Here is a 14,186-nt window from a genome sequence, read left to right on the forward strand (position 1 = left end):
GTCCTTCTTACCCGACAATATTTGCCGGACAGATTTAGTAACTAGTTCGTCACATTGTAGGCTCTCATAACCTTCTTGTCCAGTGAACAACTGTTGATTTTTTTGAATATTTCTGATAAACTGAAGGATAAAGTGTGTATGTATTGGTTGAGAAAATTCCCCTACTAGGTACACAGCCCTGAAGCTTAATAAACTGCTGAAAAGCCTGCTTACATCAGCTGGAGAATGCATCCCGGCAAAGCTTAAAAAAGCTTTTTTCACAGGACAGTAACAATACAAATGATGATCTTATAGAATGTGATGCATGGCTGTAGATTAGACTAAAGTAGTTAAAATGAGCTCAATCTTAATCATCTACAGAAATAAACATACATACTAATCCAGCAGGGTTAATTCCAGAAACATCAGATATGATATTAAACCACTGACAGGGGACATTTTACTGCACAATGAGTACTTTTAGTTTTGATCCTTTAAGTCACCGTTGCTGATAAAAGCACTTTGGTTTATTTAAAGGAAAGGAATACTTTTTTATAGCACTGTGTCAAATGTGCATTTAAGACAAGACTGTCTAACAGGATGCTAACAGGACTTCAGTTGTTAGACGTACAAGACCTTTAAACATACTTAACATTTCACCTCCATCTGGCTGAGTACTACTGCATATGTGAAATGCCCTCTAAAGCACTTTGTGGCTCCAGAGGAGGCTGCATGTAATCTGATAAAACTGCCTCCAGTGGTCAGTCTGGATGTTGCATTCTGGGTAGAAAGGAGGAAGATTGCGTGGAATCAATATGATGCTATCTCCGGTACTTCTGTGCCAAATCTGATCAGGTTTTTTTTTTTAAACTGTCCATAACAAATGCAGCTGTGCTAATGAATGTGATGCTAGAATGTTGGACTGCTTTTCAAAACTTGGCTTCTACATTACCCACAATGCAGCTTGGCATCACTGGAGGCAATTTTCAGATCACCTGCAGCTTTCCCTGGAGCCACTAAAGGCTTTAGACTACCTCTTCCGAAAGTGCAGTGGTACTCCTCTAGATCTGTTAAAAACACCCCATAATGTGTAAAATGTCGTCTACAGTGCCAGCATCGGCCGTGAGACCCATGTGAGGGCACGTTGTCGGTTCACTGAAGCATTCAAGCTAATACAAATAAAAGTCGCTATCTAGGTATTCACAAGAAATGTTCTGGCATTTTCAGTATCTACCTTTTGTATTAACAGTGTGTATAAAAAAGCCTTGGTGAGAGTCTGTGTTGACTTTCCTTTTGTACAGAGACGTTTCTTTATATTCTAACAGTGCGCTCTCACATTTTAGAAAACCTAATTATGTGTCAGGACTTTTGCACAACACAAACACTGAACTAAAATATCAAAATGTTGCCAAAGTCTATTCATTCATGTGTTTGGTCCATGTGGAGTTTTTCCTAGCACTACAATTTAATCTGTCACTGCAGCAACATTATCTGGTCTCATAATCATTAATTTCATGTGGTTCTCTCCAACCTGAATGTAAGTCTACAAATAGGCGGTGCAATTTAGAAACCAGGCCAGTGTGAGCTGTTGGGAGTGTGTAGAAGACACAGTAGACGGTGTGAAACATCCCCATCTGGTGGAGGGAGTTCAGTTAGAAGATGTAAAGAAAAGAGTCTCCACAGTTGAAGACCGAAATATAAAAGAGAGCTTTATTGACAAGTCAAAAAACATTTCTTGAGGTTTCAAAAAATCTGCAAAAGCTGAAAAACAAAAACAAGGACTGGGCCGTAGCGTCTTCACCTCTTCTTGAAGCCATACTTCTTCCTTTCATAGAACAGATCTGTTTTGGAGCTGCCAAGATTCACAATCTTAGGACAGCCATCCCGCTGTAAAAAAAACAGAGAGGAGAGGACGCCAGTTAAAAAAAACAGTTTCATTTTGCTCCATGACAAATACAAAAAAGAAAGAAGTGAAGCGTGACACTCACATCTTTCTCCTGAATGGTGCACTCTTTACAGTAGTAGGCATCAGACACGCCGGGTCCTCCGCAGATGACGCAGCGCCCCTGGTAGGAGCCGTAGTTACACTCATCGCAGATGCGCACCAGTGTGCACGGCCTCACATAGGAGTCACAGATGACACATTTTCCATCACCTGGGAGGAGAAAAGATGGATTAGAGGATTGAAAAATGTAGTATTTGTATAGTATGATGGAATGTTTATCAAGAAAAAGCAAAAACAATGAATAACTGAAGTGTGTCACAGCTGCAACCTGTATTATTTTAAGGTATATGGGCATAATGGGCAATTGGAAAAGGTCAAACAGGGTTTTTAGAGATAATCTTTTGTTTACATTGACTTAAATAATCAAATGTGCTTGTTTGGGTGTTTGTCAATGTAAAGCAGCCACAATTCTTTTTCGATTGACAATTCAGTCTTTGAAATAGCAGACATGAGCACAAGATGTCTTCAACTCAATGAGGTGTCTTTGTTCTGCTGCTTGTTCTTCCGGCGGCTGTATCACAAAGGACATAATGTACGCTTTATAGTGTTTATGAGAAACTGTGTGATGCAGCATTTTACAGCGCGGAGTATCTTGAATTGAAATATCACAACAAAACTAGAATCAATTCACTTTAGGTTCATCAGGTGCCAAATCCATCCAGCATAACTCCAATGGCACCTCTGTAGTCAAGTGTTTATAGGGATGCCAATGGTTTATCAATACAGCAGGTTAATATTGTTTGTAAAAGACATGAAACTACACTTATTCTTTTAACTATGATTGGCTTTTGGAGCTGTGGTTTAGGTGTGAACAATTGTCTGATTAAATGCTTATTTAGACCCAACGTTGTTGCTACATATGCAAAAGTGAGGACAACATGGACCAAAACTTACAGCAGCAGGCGTTATTTTTAATGTAAGCTTCGGTGAAAACACACCACTGTTAAAATATTCAATTTGTTATAATATTCACGGCTGGATATACTTACACTTCTCGCAAAGTCTCCCGATAGCTGCGGAATGAAAACAAAGCAGTCAGTCAGTCTGAGTGACCAGGCTAACTAATTCACACACATCGCTTTGCTAGATTCGAGACAATAATGTGTAACTTACCCTCTTCATATTTACACATACAAGTTAGGACAGTTCTGTAAACCTGTAACATTAGTCTTTCTGGCGACCTAAAGTTGTAGACATGTCTATGCTAGCTCCATACTTTCAATGAAATCCATGCTGTTACCGTTAGCATAGCGGCTAATTGTATCTCGAGCTAAACGACAACAGACGACATTAAGCTGCAGCAAAAATACCAATATTACGTGACGTGCGAAACGAAATAGGTTAAGTCTTACCGACACCGGCCTGTTTTCTGCAAAAGATTAAATCTGGATGATGTTTGGCCATCGTCGGCTAACATGGGAACGTAAGGCGAGCGCTGCAGTGTCGAGTGAACTTTGAACTCTGACCACTAAACTTAGTAGTTGTAGTTGCATTACCGCCACCTAGCGTCTCCAAAAGGAAATAACAAAGAGAACGATGCTCCTCCATAGACATATACAGATTTATAGATATGTCTTTGGATCTCTCCATATCCGCCTTTTTGTATTTTATCAGAAACTACGTGTTTATAAAACAAGTGTTGGAATAACATATATATATTTTTTTTAAATAACAACATAACAATAAAAAGAAGAAATAAAATAAAATGTCCTTTCAGCTTTATACAAATCAATCACATATGAAATATCTACTTTTCATAGGAAAATTTAAATTTGTATTTTGGCTAATGTAAAAACGATTTCAAACTGATACTGACGCATTTTAAGTTTAACTCACATTTCGAGAGCAATCTAAATATAAGATGTAACCGACGTAAATATTTTGTCCCTACAGGACCTGCGAGACCGCGGCTTAAATACACGTGACGTCACCACGGACCGACACATCTTTGTCAGTGAACAAAATGGCAACCTACTGTCTCACTGTCGCCCGGCTCCAGGTAAGGGACCAAAATGCTCTATTTCTACCATATTTATTAACTAGTGAAGGATGTCACCTGCTATACATGTAATGTAACGTTAACATGACCTAATTAAACCTGTAAGAGCGGTTTCTAATGATAAATAAGCTGTGGAACAGTCACCGGTTAGCTGGCCAGGTCATCGTGTCCTGACTGCTGCACTGAACGCATTCAGTTTGTAACAGCTGGTTTGCCACTGGATTAATAAAATACGTGTAATGTTTTTATCAAGGATATATTACCGACGTCCTCGGTCCTTAAATGAACATTGCTGGGTTCGCCTAAGACACGGAGTTTGGTGTCTAGTAGCAAGGTTAACCACAAGGTTAGAGCTCCCAGCAGCCTCACAGGTGATCAGCGTGTAAAAGACAGAAAACACGTTTGTGGAAATGAAGCAAATAACACATCAGACAATATCTAACCTATCTATTTTATATTAAGCCACGATAAAGCAATTTATTCAGTCTGTCTTACAGTTTTAACCGATGCTGACAGGATTCTGTTGCTGACCTATTGATAAGGGCGCACCATATGTCTAAACTCCCAATGTCTGAACCAAAAGTTAACTTTGAGTCTGTTCGAGTTCACTTTGACATCTACTTTGAACTGGGTGATAGAGAAGGAAAGCAGATCACCAAAGCACCCTTCTCTAATGACGACGTAATACACAAACTACACTCTTAAAACTAAAAATCACATGTATTTCAGTTAATGACACTGGCTAGACTGAATAATGACAAGAATACACTCATTTGTATAGTCATTTTCAGCTGGAGTTGTCAGCTGTTTGTGAAATTCTTTGAGGACCTTGAGCGAAAAAAAAAACAAAAACCCTGTGCATTATAACTCATAAAGTGACTCAGGCCAGCTTCTGTTTAAACCTTTCTTTTGGCTCTTATTTATGTCAAAACAATGTATTAGCTGCTGAAAAAGCTCCCTAAGTGACTGACAGCAACTCTCTGCTATAAGCATCTTGACAGCAAACGTCAGCAGATTAATGGTTGTAGTTTCAGCTGCTCAGTGTCACTTCTTTCCCTGAATGTCAGCTAATCCTTAACGCCTTGTCTGGTCCTTGAAGAACTGAAGTTGTTTCAGTGTTTGTTCTCTTGTGTGTCTGCTTTGATGGCATATTCATTTATCTATTTGGAAGGAGCCATTTCAACAGGCTTGCTTTATTCTGGAAGTATTTTGTTTTACAAATGCTGTCAGCGAGCAGTAGTCTCCTGGCAGTAAATCAGTAGCTTTTATGGGTTAAGGGCACCTTAACAGTAGCTTGGTCCAGGAACTTTATTCAGCCCTTGTCCTTATGTCCCCTCATCTAATGTGAACAGTGCACAATGTAAACCCAGTCCCACAAACTCATCTGAAAATAGAATGATGTAGCTTCTCTAACATATGTAATCATCAATAAATTGGCAGGGAAGATGTCAAAAATGTTTTAGGTGACTTGAGTTGGCATCTCCACTGTTGTATTTGTGGTCGGCCATCATGTTGACCTGGGATCACCCTGATATCTGAGGCTTGGGAGTGAACTGCCACGCTGCATTGCATTCACACGCTGACTTCCAGTCATTCTTCCATGCGAATACAGCTGTACTACAAGTAAAATATTTTCTCAATCTGCTCTCTCGGTTCTATTTCCCAAGAAGATTTTTAAAAGAAAAATATAAAATCGATACAAAAATGTAAAAAAAGATCCTTTGAGTGAGGGCTAATCTATTTGTTTAACCTGATAATGTTTATGTTGCCAACATCTCCAGCTGGCTCTGGGCCATGGTGTACGGCGCCTGCATGTATCAGCAGCCTACAGAGCCAAGGCCAGTGTGTCTATGAGCCGCTTCGAGCCATCTTCCTTCGTCAACTACGAGAGGCTCCAATCCAACGTAGACATTGTGCGAAAAAGGTCAGTGTGTTCCCCGTCAACTCTACTCTATATTTGCTCTGAATCACGTCACTGATTCCACAAACACACTGTTATCGGTGCGAATGTTTAATCTCTAGGGTTTGTTTGCCCTTTACCACAGATTTTCTTTCCATCACAGTTGTAGCCCTTTTACTAACTGTAGTCAGCCGGTTGTTCGTAAGAGGGTGTGTGTTTGTAAAGGACAGACACGGTTATGTGGTGAATGTGAAGATTATTGGCTTCTGTTTGTTCAGGCCTGTAATTACTCCTGAAGTTTAGACTTGAATACACTGCTAATTATAGGACCACACAATGAAGAAATGTATTGTTGGATGAAAAACAACTTTATGATTTTACTTTAACCAGAAGAGGAAACTTACAATATTTTACTTTTGATCCTATAACATAACATAACATAACATAACATAATACTATAAACTTCATGTTTCCACAGTAATGTTGTTTTTTGTATGTAAAAACAAAACGACTAATTTGTTTATAAATGTTTTAAATATTGTAACTTTATTCTTATCATCTTGCTTTTGCCCTGCTGAAACTTCCTCTCACATGGCAGGGACCTAATATGAATAAACTTGTATATTCTATTATCTGTCCAGACTCAACCGCCCCCTTACCCTGTCAGAGAAGATCGTGTACGGCCACCTCGATGACCCCCACAACCAAGAGATTGACCGCGGCCGCACTTACCTGCGACTGCGTCCCGACCGCGTGGCCATGCAAGATGCCACCGCCCAGATGGCGATGCTCCAGTTCATCAGCAGCGGCCTGCCCAGGGTGGCTGTGCCCTCCACCATCCACTGTGATCACCTGATCGAGGCCCAGACTGGAGGAGTGAAGGATCTGGCCAGAGCAAAGGTGAGGGATCTTATTTTTGAACAGCAAGTATCTCTCATGAGTAACATTGTAATGAGTTGCTAACATGTGTTGTCATGATTCCCCTTCTAGGAAATCAACCAGGAAGTCTACAACTTTCTGGCAAGTGCTGGAGCAAAATATGGAGTAGGCTTCTGGAAACCAGGCTCTGGAATCATCCATCAGGTATTATTGCTTAAAATTCAGATGCAGTGCCTCTAAATGACCATTAGCTGTAATTTACCAAGCTAACATTAAATCTCATGTCCAAACAGATCATCCTGGAGAACTATGCTTACCCTGGAGTGATGCTCATTGGCACGGACTCCCACACACCGAATGGTGGTGGGCTTGGTGCCATCTGCATCGGTGTTGGAGGAGCAGATGCTGTAGATGTCATGGCAGGAATCCCCTGGGAGCTCAAGTGTCCCAAGGTCAGCAGAATACAATGTTTTTATCCATTTTGTTGCCCTTGTTGTCATGAACCTTTGTTTACTTTGTTTACCTTTGTTATGTCACCTCCATCCTAAATTTTCCATTTCTCTTTGCCCGGACACAGTAGTTGTTTTTTTTTGTTACATGAAATTCATTACAATATGTAACAGATCAGTCTCTTCTTCCAAGGTGATTGGCGTAAGGCTGACAGGCACCCTCTCAGGCTGGACGTCTCCTAAGGATATCATCCTGAAGGTGGCCGGCATCCTGACGGTGAAGGGAGGCACCGGGGCCATTGTCGAATACACCGGACCAGGAGTTGACTCCATTTCCTGCACTGGTAAGTGCAAAGCTTTTTAAAACCGAACTTAATTACACTGTGAAGTTGTTTTTATTTTGCCTATTGCCTATTTGGTTCATATCTAACTTAAATTTGTTTTGTTTTGATTTGTGCAGGAATGGCGACCATTTGCAACATGGGAGCAGAAATTGGAGCCACAACCTCCGTGTTCCCATACAACCACCGCATGCGGACCTACCTGGAGAAGACCGGACGTGCAGGTATGTTAGGAGCTTTGGTCCTTCACAATGACATACATTTTGAATAATGTTCTAGTGTTTTTAAGTGTCTGTAATAGCACTATATAAACTGTATGCGTTTGTGTCGCTCCCCATTTTCATAAAAAAAGTAGCTTGTAACAGAAAGTCTGGTGTCTTATTTGATTGTCTCAACACTCATCCTCTTGTTTCTCCCCAGAGATCGCTACCCTGTCGGACGAATACTCTGACTTGTTGGTACCAGATGAAGGCTGCGAGTACGACGAGCTCATCGAGCTCAATCTGGATGAGGTCAGTCTATTTTTGAAATTATCTTTTGGTGCGTCTGCCTTTTGTTGGATAGTTCAAAGTAGAAAACAACAGGTAATGCATGAAACGTAGGTCTCTGGCCAGGAATCGATGAACACCAGATTCAGTGGTGATTTATGAATCCTAATCTAGAAGGAGAACCTTACCTTTCCAAACTGGAGGTTATTTGACAGTAATTACAGAATTTGGCGTATTTGAGGAGATCTGAGTTTTTTGAATTTTGTTTCTTACTCTAGCTGAAGCCCCACATCAACGGACCCTTCACCCCGGACCTGGCTCATCCAGTGGCTGACGTAGGTGCTGTTGCTGAGAAGAACGGCTGGCCGCTGGAGGTGAAAGTTGGTAAGGAATCATAGTCATAGTCCTGCTGTTTACTTTTGAGAACGTGAAGTAACTGCTGATACTACACGAGTAGTAGCTTGTTTTCATTGATAAAGTCTCTGACATTTGCTCCTTTCCCCTTTAGGTCTAATTGGCAGCTGTACCAACTCCAGCTATGAGGACATGGGCCGTGCTGCCTCTGTGGCCAAGCAGGCTTTGGATAAAGGCCTGAAGTGCAAAGCTCAGTTCACAGTCACCCCCGGCTCTGAGCAGATTCGTGCCACCATTGAAAGAGATGGATATGTGAGTGTTGGTGCACAAAGGCAGCAACTTATACTGGTGATTTATACTGGTGTGAAGTGACTAAAGCTAAGATGTGTTTGTGTCTTCCTGTAGTCAAAGATCCTCGGTGATGTTGGAGGTGTGGTCATGGCCAACGCGTGTGGCCCCTGCATTGGGCAGTGGGACAGGTGGGTGTAACTTTGGAATATACATATATCATGACATACTCTGAGTGGTTAAATTCAATAAGTTAATACATTGTGTGTTTGCCTGCAGGCAAGATGTGAAAAAGGGAGAGAAGAACACAATCGTCACTTCCTTCAACAGAAACTTCACTGCCAGGAATGATGCCAACCCTGCAACACACGCCTTTGTTACTTCCCCTGAGGTAAACTTGCACTAAACGAATCCAAGATGTTCAACCTCAAGCCTACTTTTTGAACCTAAACGCCTTCTCTGTCGTCCTTCTCCTCAGATTGTCACTGCCATGGCAATTGCTGGAACACTGAACTTCAACCCAGAGACAGATTACCTTACAGCCCCCAACGGTGAGAAGTTCAAGCTGGATCCCCCCTACGGAGACGAGCTACCTCTCAAGGACTTTGACCCTGGCCAGGACACCTACCAGCACCCGCCTGCCGATGGTGGTAGCCTCAGGGTGGACGTCAGCCCAGAGAGCAACCGTCTCCAGCTGCTGGAGCCTTTTGACAAGTGGAGTGGGGGTGATCTGGAGAACCTGAAGGTCCTCATCAAGGTCAGGTCCATCAAATGGCTGCCCACGTTGGTAGTTTGTATTTAAACGTTCTTGCAGCAGCTTGTGTTGTGGATGGAAATGTTCAAACTTTTCCTGTTTCTGCAGGTGAAGGGCAAATGCACCACAGATCACATCAGTGCTGCTGGACCTTGGCTGAAGTTCCGCGGCCACCTCGACAACATCTCCAACAACATGCTGATTGGTGCCGTCAACAGCGAAAACGATGCCATCAATAAGATCAAGAACTACCTGACGGGCGACTACGGTGGTGTCCCTGACGTGGCCCGTCACTACAAGGTGAGACTGCAGAGGGGAAACGTGTACCAGATTATTGGGCCAAAGCTGCTCTTTGGCAGCAAACCATTACTGTTCACACGTAGAGAGAATAACATAAAGTAAACAGTTACTGTGATGTTCATAGTATAAAAAAGAAGCAGCCTGATCACTTATAATACATCCGTCTAGTGTTGCTTGGTGCTACCAAGAAGTGAACAACGCTATATATGCTATATAGTGATATATATCGAAACTTACATCTAAGATAGCTACAGCAGGAATCCTATTAACCTCCTTACATGACACATAAATCCACCTTTAATATTCAAATGATCAGTAAAGGTCCCATATTATGAAAAACTGACTTTTTCTTGGATTTGCATAGAAACTTTGAAAAAAGACCATCCATGCTTTTTTTGAGTGAGATACAGATTTCTGACAGTGTCTCCCTGCAGTTTCCAGATGAGCGAGTCAAATTTGGCTTTGGTTTTCTACGTCATTTACTGATCATTTGAATATTCCCACCCACCACCCTCCTCTCCCTTCACCGGGGTGAAAGAAGTGGGTGGATTACCTGTCTCATTTGCATTTAAAGAGACAGACATTCAAAACCGACTGTTTTGGCAGGGTTGAGCTGCTATTGTGCTTTATCCTTATGGTATTTTGACCAAAGCATGTCACAGACATTTCATTAGGACACCAGGGAACTAGGTTAACTTGTAGAAATGGGGTATAGTATGACTCCTTTAATAATCTTTCCGTTGTGTTGTGTGCAGGCCAACAGTGTTTACTGGGTGGTGGTTGGAGATGACAACTACGGTGAGGGCTCCAGCAGAGAGCATGCTGCACTGGAGCCCAGGCATCTGGGAGGAAGAGCCATCATTGTCAAGAGCTTCGCCAGAATTCACGGTACTGCATAATAACGGCTATAGATGACAGTACTGTCATAAGATTCAGTGTATGAGAAGAAGTCTTAGAAGGCTCCATAGTCTTAATTTGAACAAGCCTGTTAGGTTTGTAGTTTTGCCTGTATTTATTTAAAGTAATGGTGTTTTTCTTTTCCTGGACTGAGGACAGAAATCTTGAATTCGTACCCGTTATTCTCTCAGTTAAGAAAATGTCTCCCTCCTGTCTTTAGAAACCAACCTGAAGAAGCAGGGTCTGCTGCCTCTGACCTTCAACAACCCATCAGACTACGACAAGATCCGCCCTGATGACCACATCACCATCCAAGGACTCAAAACCTTCGCTCCAGGAAGGGTAAGGCGACATCATAGGTAGAAAATGACTTCTCTACAGCTACAAGTGTCTAACGTGAACTTCTTCTCTTCTTTCTTTCTCTGCAGCCTCTGAGCGCACTCGTAAAGCACAGCGACGGCAGCGAGGAGACCCTGGTACTGAACCACACCTTCAACGAGACACAGATCGAATGGTTTAAGGCAGGCTCCGCCCTCAACAGGATGAAGGAGCTGCAGCATTGAAGAAGAAGAAGAAGAAGAAGAAGAAGAAGAAGAAGAAGAAGAAGAAAGAAGAAGAAGAAGAAGAAAGAAGAAGAAGAAGAAGAAGAAGAAGAAGAAGAAGAAGAAGAAGAAGAAGAAGAAGAAGAGAAGAAGAAGAAGAAGAAGAAGAAGAAGAAGAAGAAGAAAGAAGAAGAAGAAGAAGAAGAAGAAGAAGAAGAAGAAGAAGAAGAAGAAGAAGAAGAAGACTGGTTAGACAAAATGTGGCGGGAGGATTTTCAGGGGGAAAACAGGGTGGTGAGGATTGTGGGTAAGAAGAGGGATGAAGAATGTTAATGATTGTTCCTTCATCTGCATTTGCACACAGTTTGGACTGAAGTAACATGTCGGTTATACCTCAGAGATGCCAGTAGATTGCCTCAGACTAAGTGCCAAGCTAATGTTGATGAAGGAATGATAACAACTGGTCTGTGGTCAGATTTCTAGGGCCTTCATTTTTTCAGTACATAGCTTTGTTGAAGGTACTACATGCTGCTATGTTTCAAAGTTGAACAGTGATAACAATATAGACATCAGAGTCTGTTGTACACACACACACACACACACACACACACACACACTAAGCTTTGACACACTAAGCTTTGACCCAAACAATGACATGATATCCAGCCAGCTGATGTGCTGCCAGTTTCTGCAGCTGTTCAAACAGGTTCAGTGCAGCCTGGAGCTCAGCCAGCTGATCACACTCCGTTACTTTGTTGCTTTAGGTTTGTGTTGCACACTGCATGGCAACAATAACAAGCTTTAGTCGACCTTTTCCATTCACTCTGAACAGATGAACACTGCTGTCGGTCGGGTCCATTTGTCTTTAAGTCTAGTGTTACTTGTTATGAACACATGGATCTAAAAGGAACTTGATGGCACACTCATTCATTCACTCTCTCACACCCTTGTCTTCCCTCTAGTGGCCATAAGGAGATACTGTAGTGTGTACAAGACACAGTAACTCGCTAGATTGATCAAAATGACCTCTTTCGCGCAGGATCTAGTCCACACAGGTGTTTTCTATGGATTGTTTGAAATGCATTCTTGGTAACAGGAAATAACATAAGTGCGTGAGGCAGTTTGAGAACAGGTGGTTTTCAACCTAAAACTAAATTAAGCTCACATAGCGTAACTTGATTACTGTATATCTGACAGCGAGAGCATTTAGGGGTCAGTTTTTGCATCCGTCTGTGAGCAAATCATGATTTCATCCGTCACAGCACATATTCAGTCAGTGTGACAAAAGGTTGCAGAGAACCACTGCAGACTCATATACAGAAAGACTTTTATGCTTTAATACTGTGATATTACTGTAACAAAACCCTCTTCTTCCCCGACATCATCACCACCATTTTTAAACTGCCTTCCTGATCAGTCCTAACCTCTTCACAAGGTCAAACGCATCATATGGGTTTTCCCATTGTTTATTTATTTATACTTTTTTTTCCTGCGAAAGGTTCAGTTCTTGTGTGTATTTTGCAGTAAATATTTTGTTCAAAATCGGTTTTCCTCCTTTTGAACAGGGTAAACTTTCCTCTTTCATCCCATATTCTCAGTGCCCTTCTTGGAGGTTCACCAGTGACTTTTCAACAAATGAACTGAAATTGTATTTCACACTCAATTCTTCTGTGAACAATGTAGAAGAACTGAAAACTGATGTGATGCTGTATATTAACCACTTGCTTTAATTAAGCAATGTGGCCACTCAGAAGAAACCAAGGTTACTTTGTCAGCCGGTTTTGGTCCTCTTCGGGTATAATTAACTGAATTTCACTCCAAATCCTCAACAATGAGGATCAATGCTTCAGATCAGATGATCAATACTATGTTTAGAAGAAGAAGTTAATCACATGAAGTGAATATATACCACTCTCTTCCTCTGACCCACTGTACGTAAAGTGTCTGGTTCCATGTACATTTAAGTGTTTGTGTTTTTTTTCTTTTTCTCCCAGATTATCTTTTCTGTGTTACAGAAATGCCAATGGGTTGTAAAATAAAAATTCACAGATCTCATTTATTTATATTGGCTCGGGTGATGTTATTAATATCTGTCTATAAGGTCAAGTTGCTGGTATATTTGTAGAGATGTACAGTGATACTTGTATATCTTCTTCGTTAAAACTCAGTGAATATGCAGTTTATGTACAGACTGTGCAAGATAAGCCTGAGTGAATTAACAGAACATTAAAATTGACATCTGGTCTTTATTATCATGTTAGTCTTATTAATATTTAGATTCCAAAATCAGGTGGTAGCATCCCTGTAAATGTATAAATATAAATCTATGGATCCTGTTTTGAGTGGCAGGGTCTTGACAGCTTACATCTGTCACACATCTGGAAAAAAGAGAGATAAATGTGGTGGTTGGTTTGCCTCCACCGAGGAGGAAATTTGCATCCGCCATGTGACTTTCATATTGTCTTAATACAGGATGTATTTAAAGAATATGAAAGAAAGTCTGTGTTTTGATTTTGTTTGATAACAGATGGACTGGCAAAGAGTCTGGCCTGTCAGAGTAGAGGCTCAGGCCTGAATATGTAAAGTAGTGCATTTGTGTACAAATGTAGCAAACAAAAAAATGATATTTTTGTCCCTAACCCTACGTTTGGCACTGCTCTCACTGATTAGCTGAGAAAATTTAGGATAAACTGGACTACTTAGACAAAATAGTCTAAAGGGGATTTAAGCAGCATATTTCGACACATGCCGACCTCTACTCATTATGGTGGTCCAAAGTGGCCTTTTAAGAATGTTGTCATCCCTCAATAATAAGACGCTTGTCTCCTCTTAACCACTCTGCAGGAAGAACGGCTTGATCTCTTTCGGGAAATGTCACAGAAACAAAAAGCAGCTATAAAGCCCCGGAAATGATTAAATGGGAGGAATTTCCAAAACATCTTCTTTCCTCTACTCAAAAAGAGGAATATGATATCCCTAAACGCAGAAGATGTACAATACCATAGCAGTAA

At 41.3% G+C, this 14,186-nt stretch overlaps 2 protein-coding genes across 3 annotated transcripts; one reads left to right on the forward strand and one right to left on the reverse strand.

Moving 5' to 3' along the window:
- Nucleotides 1-1,662: 1,662 nt before the first annotated feature.
- phf5a (PHD finger protein 5A) lies at nucleotides 1,663-3,492 on the reverse strand. Its single transcript, XM_030399469.1, has 4 exons — nucleotides 3,337-3,492; nucleotides 2,974-2,997; nucleotides 1,968-2,134; nucleotides 1,663-1,866 (listed from the first exon to the last, which is right to left on the reverse strand). Exons 1-4 carry the CDS (start codon nucleotides 3,386-3,388, stop codon nucleotides 1,777-1,779), a joined length of 333 nt encoding a protein of 110 aa, XP_030255329.1. The 5' UTR covers nucleotides 3,389-3,492; the 3' UTR covers nucleotides 1,663-1,776.
- Nucleotides 3,493-3,856: 364 nt separating this feature from the next.
- Nucleotides 3,857-13,238, forward strand: aco2 (aconitase 2, mitochondrial). 2 transcript variants are annotated; one of them, XM_030400490.1, is made up of 18 exons: nucleotides 3,857-3,983; nucleotides 5,765-5,907; nucleotides 6,525-6,783; nucleotides 6,874-6,966; nucleotides 7,056-7,214; nucleotides 7,405-7,555; nucleotides 7,672-7,776; nucleotides 7,973-8,064; nucleotides 8,319-8,424; nucleotides 8,549-8,706; nucleotides 8,800-8,873; nucleotides 8,962-9,073; nucleotides 9,161-9,439; nucleotides 9,545-9,736; nucleotides 10,492-10,624; nucleotides 10,854-10,975; nucleotides 11,062-11,194; nucleotides 11,389-13,238. In XM_030400490.1, coding segments are annotated over exons 1-18 (2,349 nt in total). In that variant the 5' UTR covers nucleotides 3,857-3,947; the 3' UTR covers nucleotides 11,391-13,238. The 2 variants fall into 2 exon arrangements, with proteins under 2 accessions (XP_030256350.1, XP_030256349.1); XM_030400489.1 differs by having other exon boundaries at nucleotides 11,392-13,238.
- The last annotated feature ends 948 nt before the right edge of the window (nucleotides 13,239-14,186 follow it).

Source organism: Sparus aurata, chromosome 20 (genome assembly GCF_900880675.1).
Source record: "Sparus aurata chromosome 20, fSpaAur1.1, whole genome shotgun sequence".
NCBI lineage: Eukaryota > Metazoa > Chordata > Actinopteri > Spariformes > Sparidae > Sparus > Sparus aurata.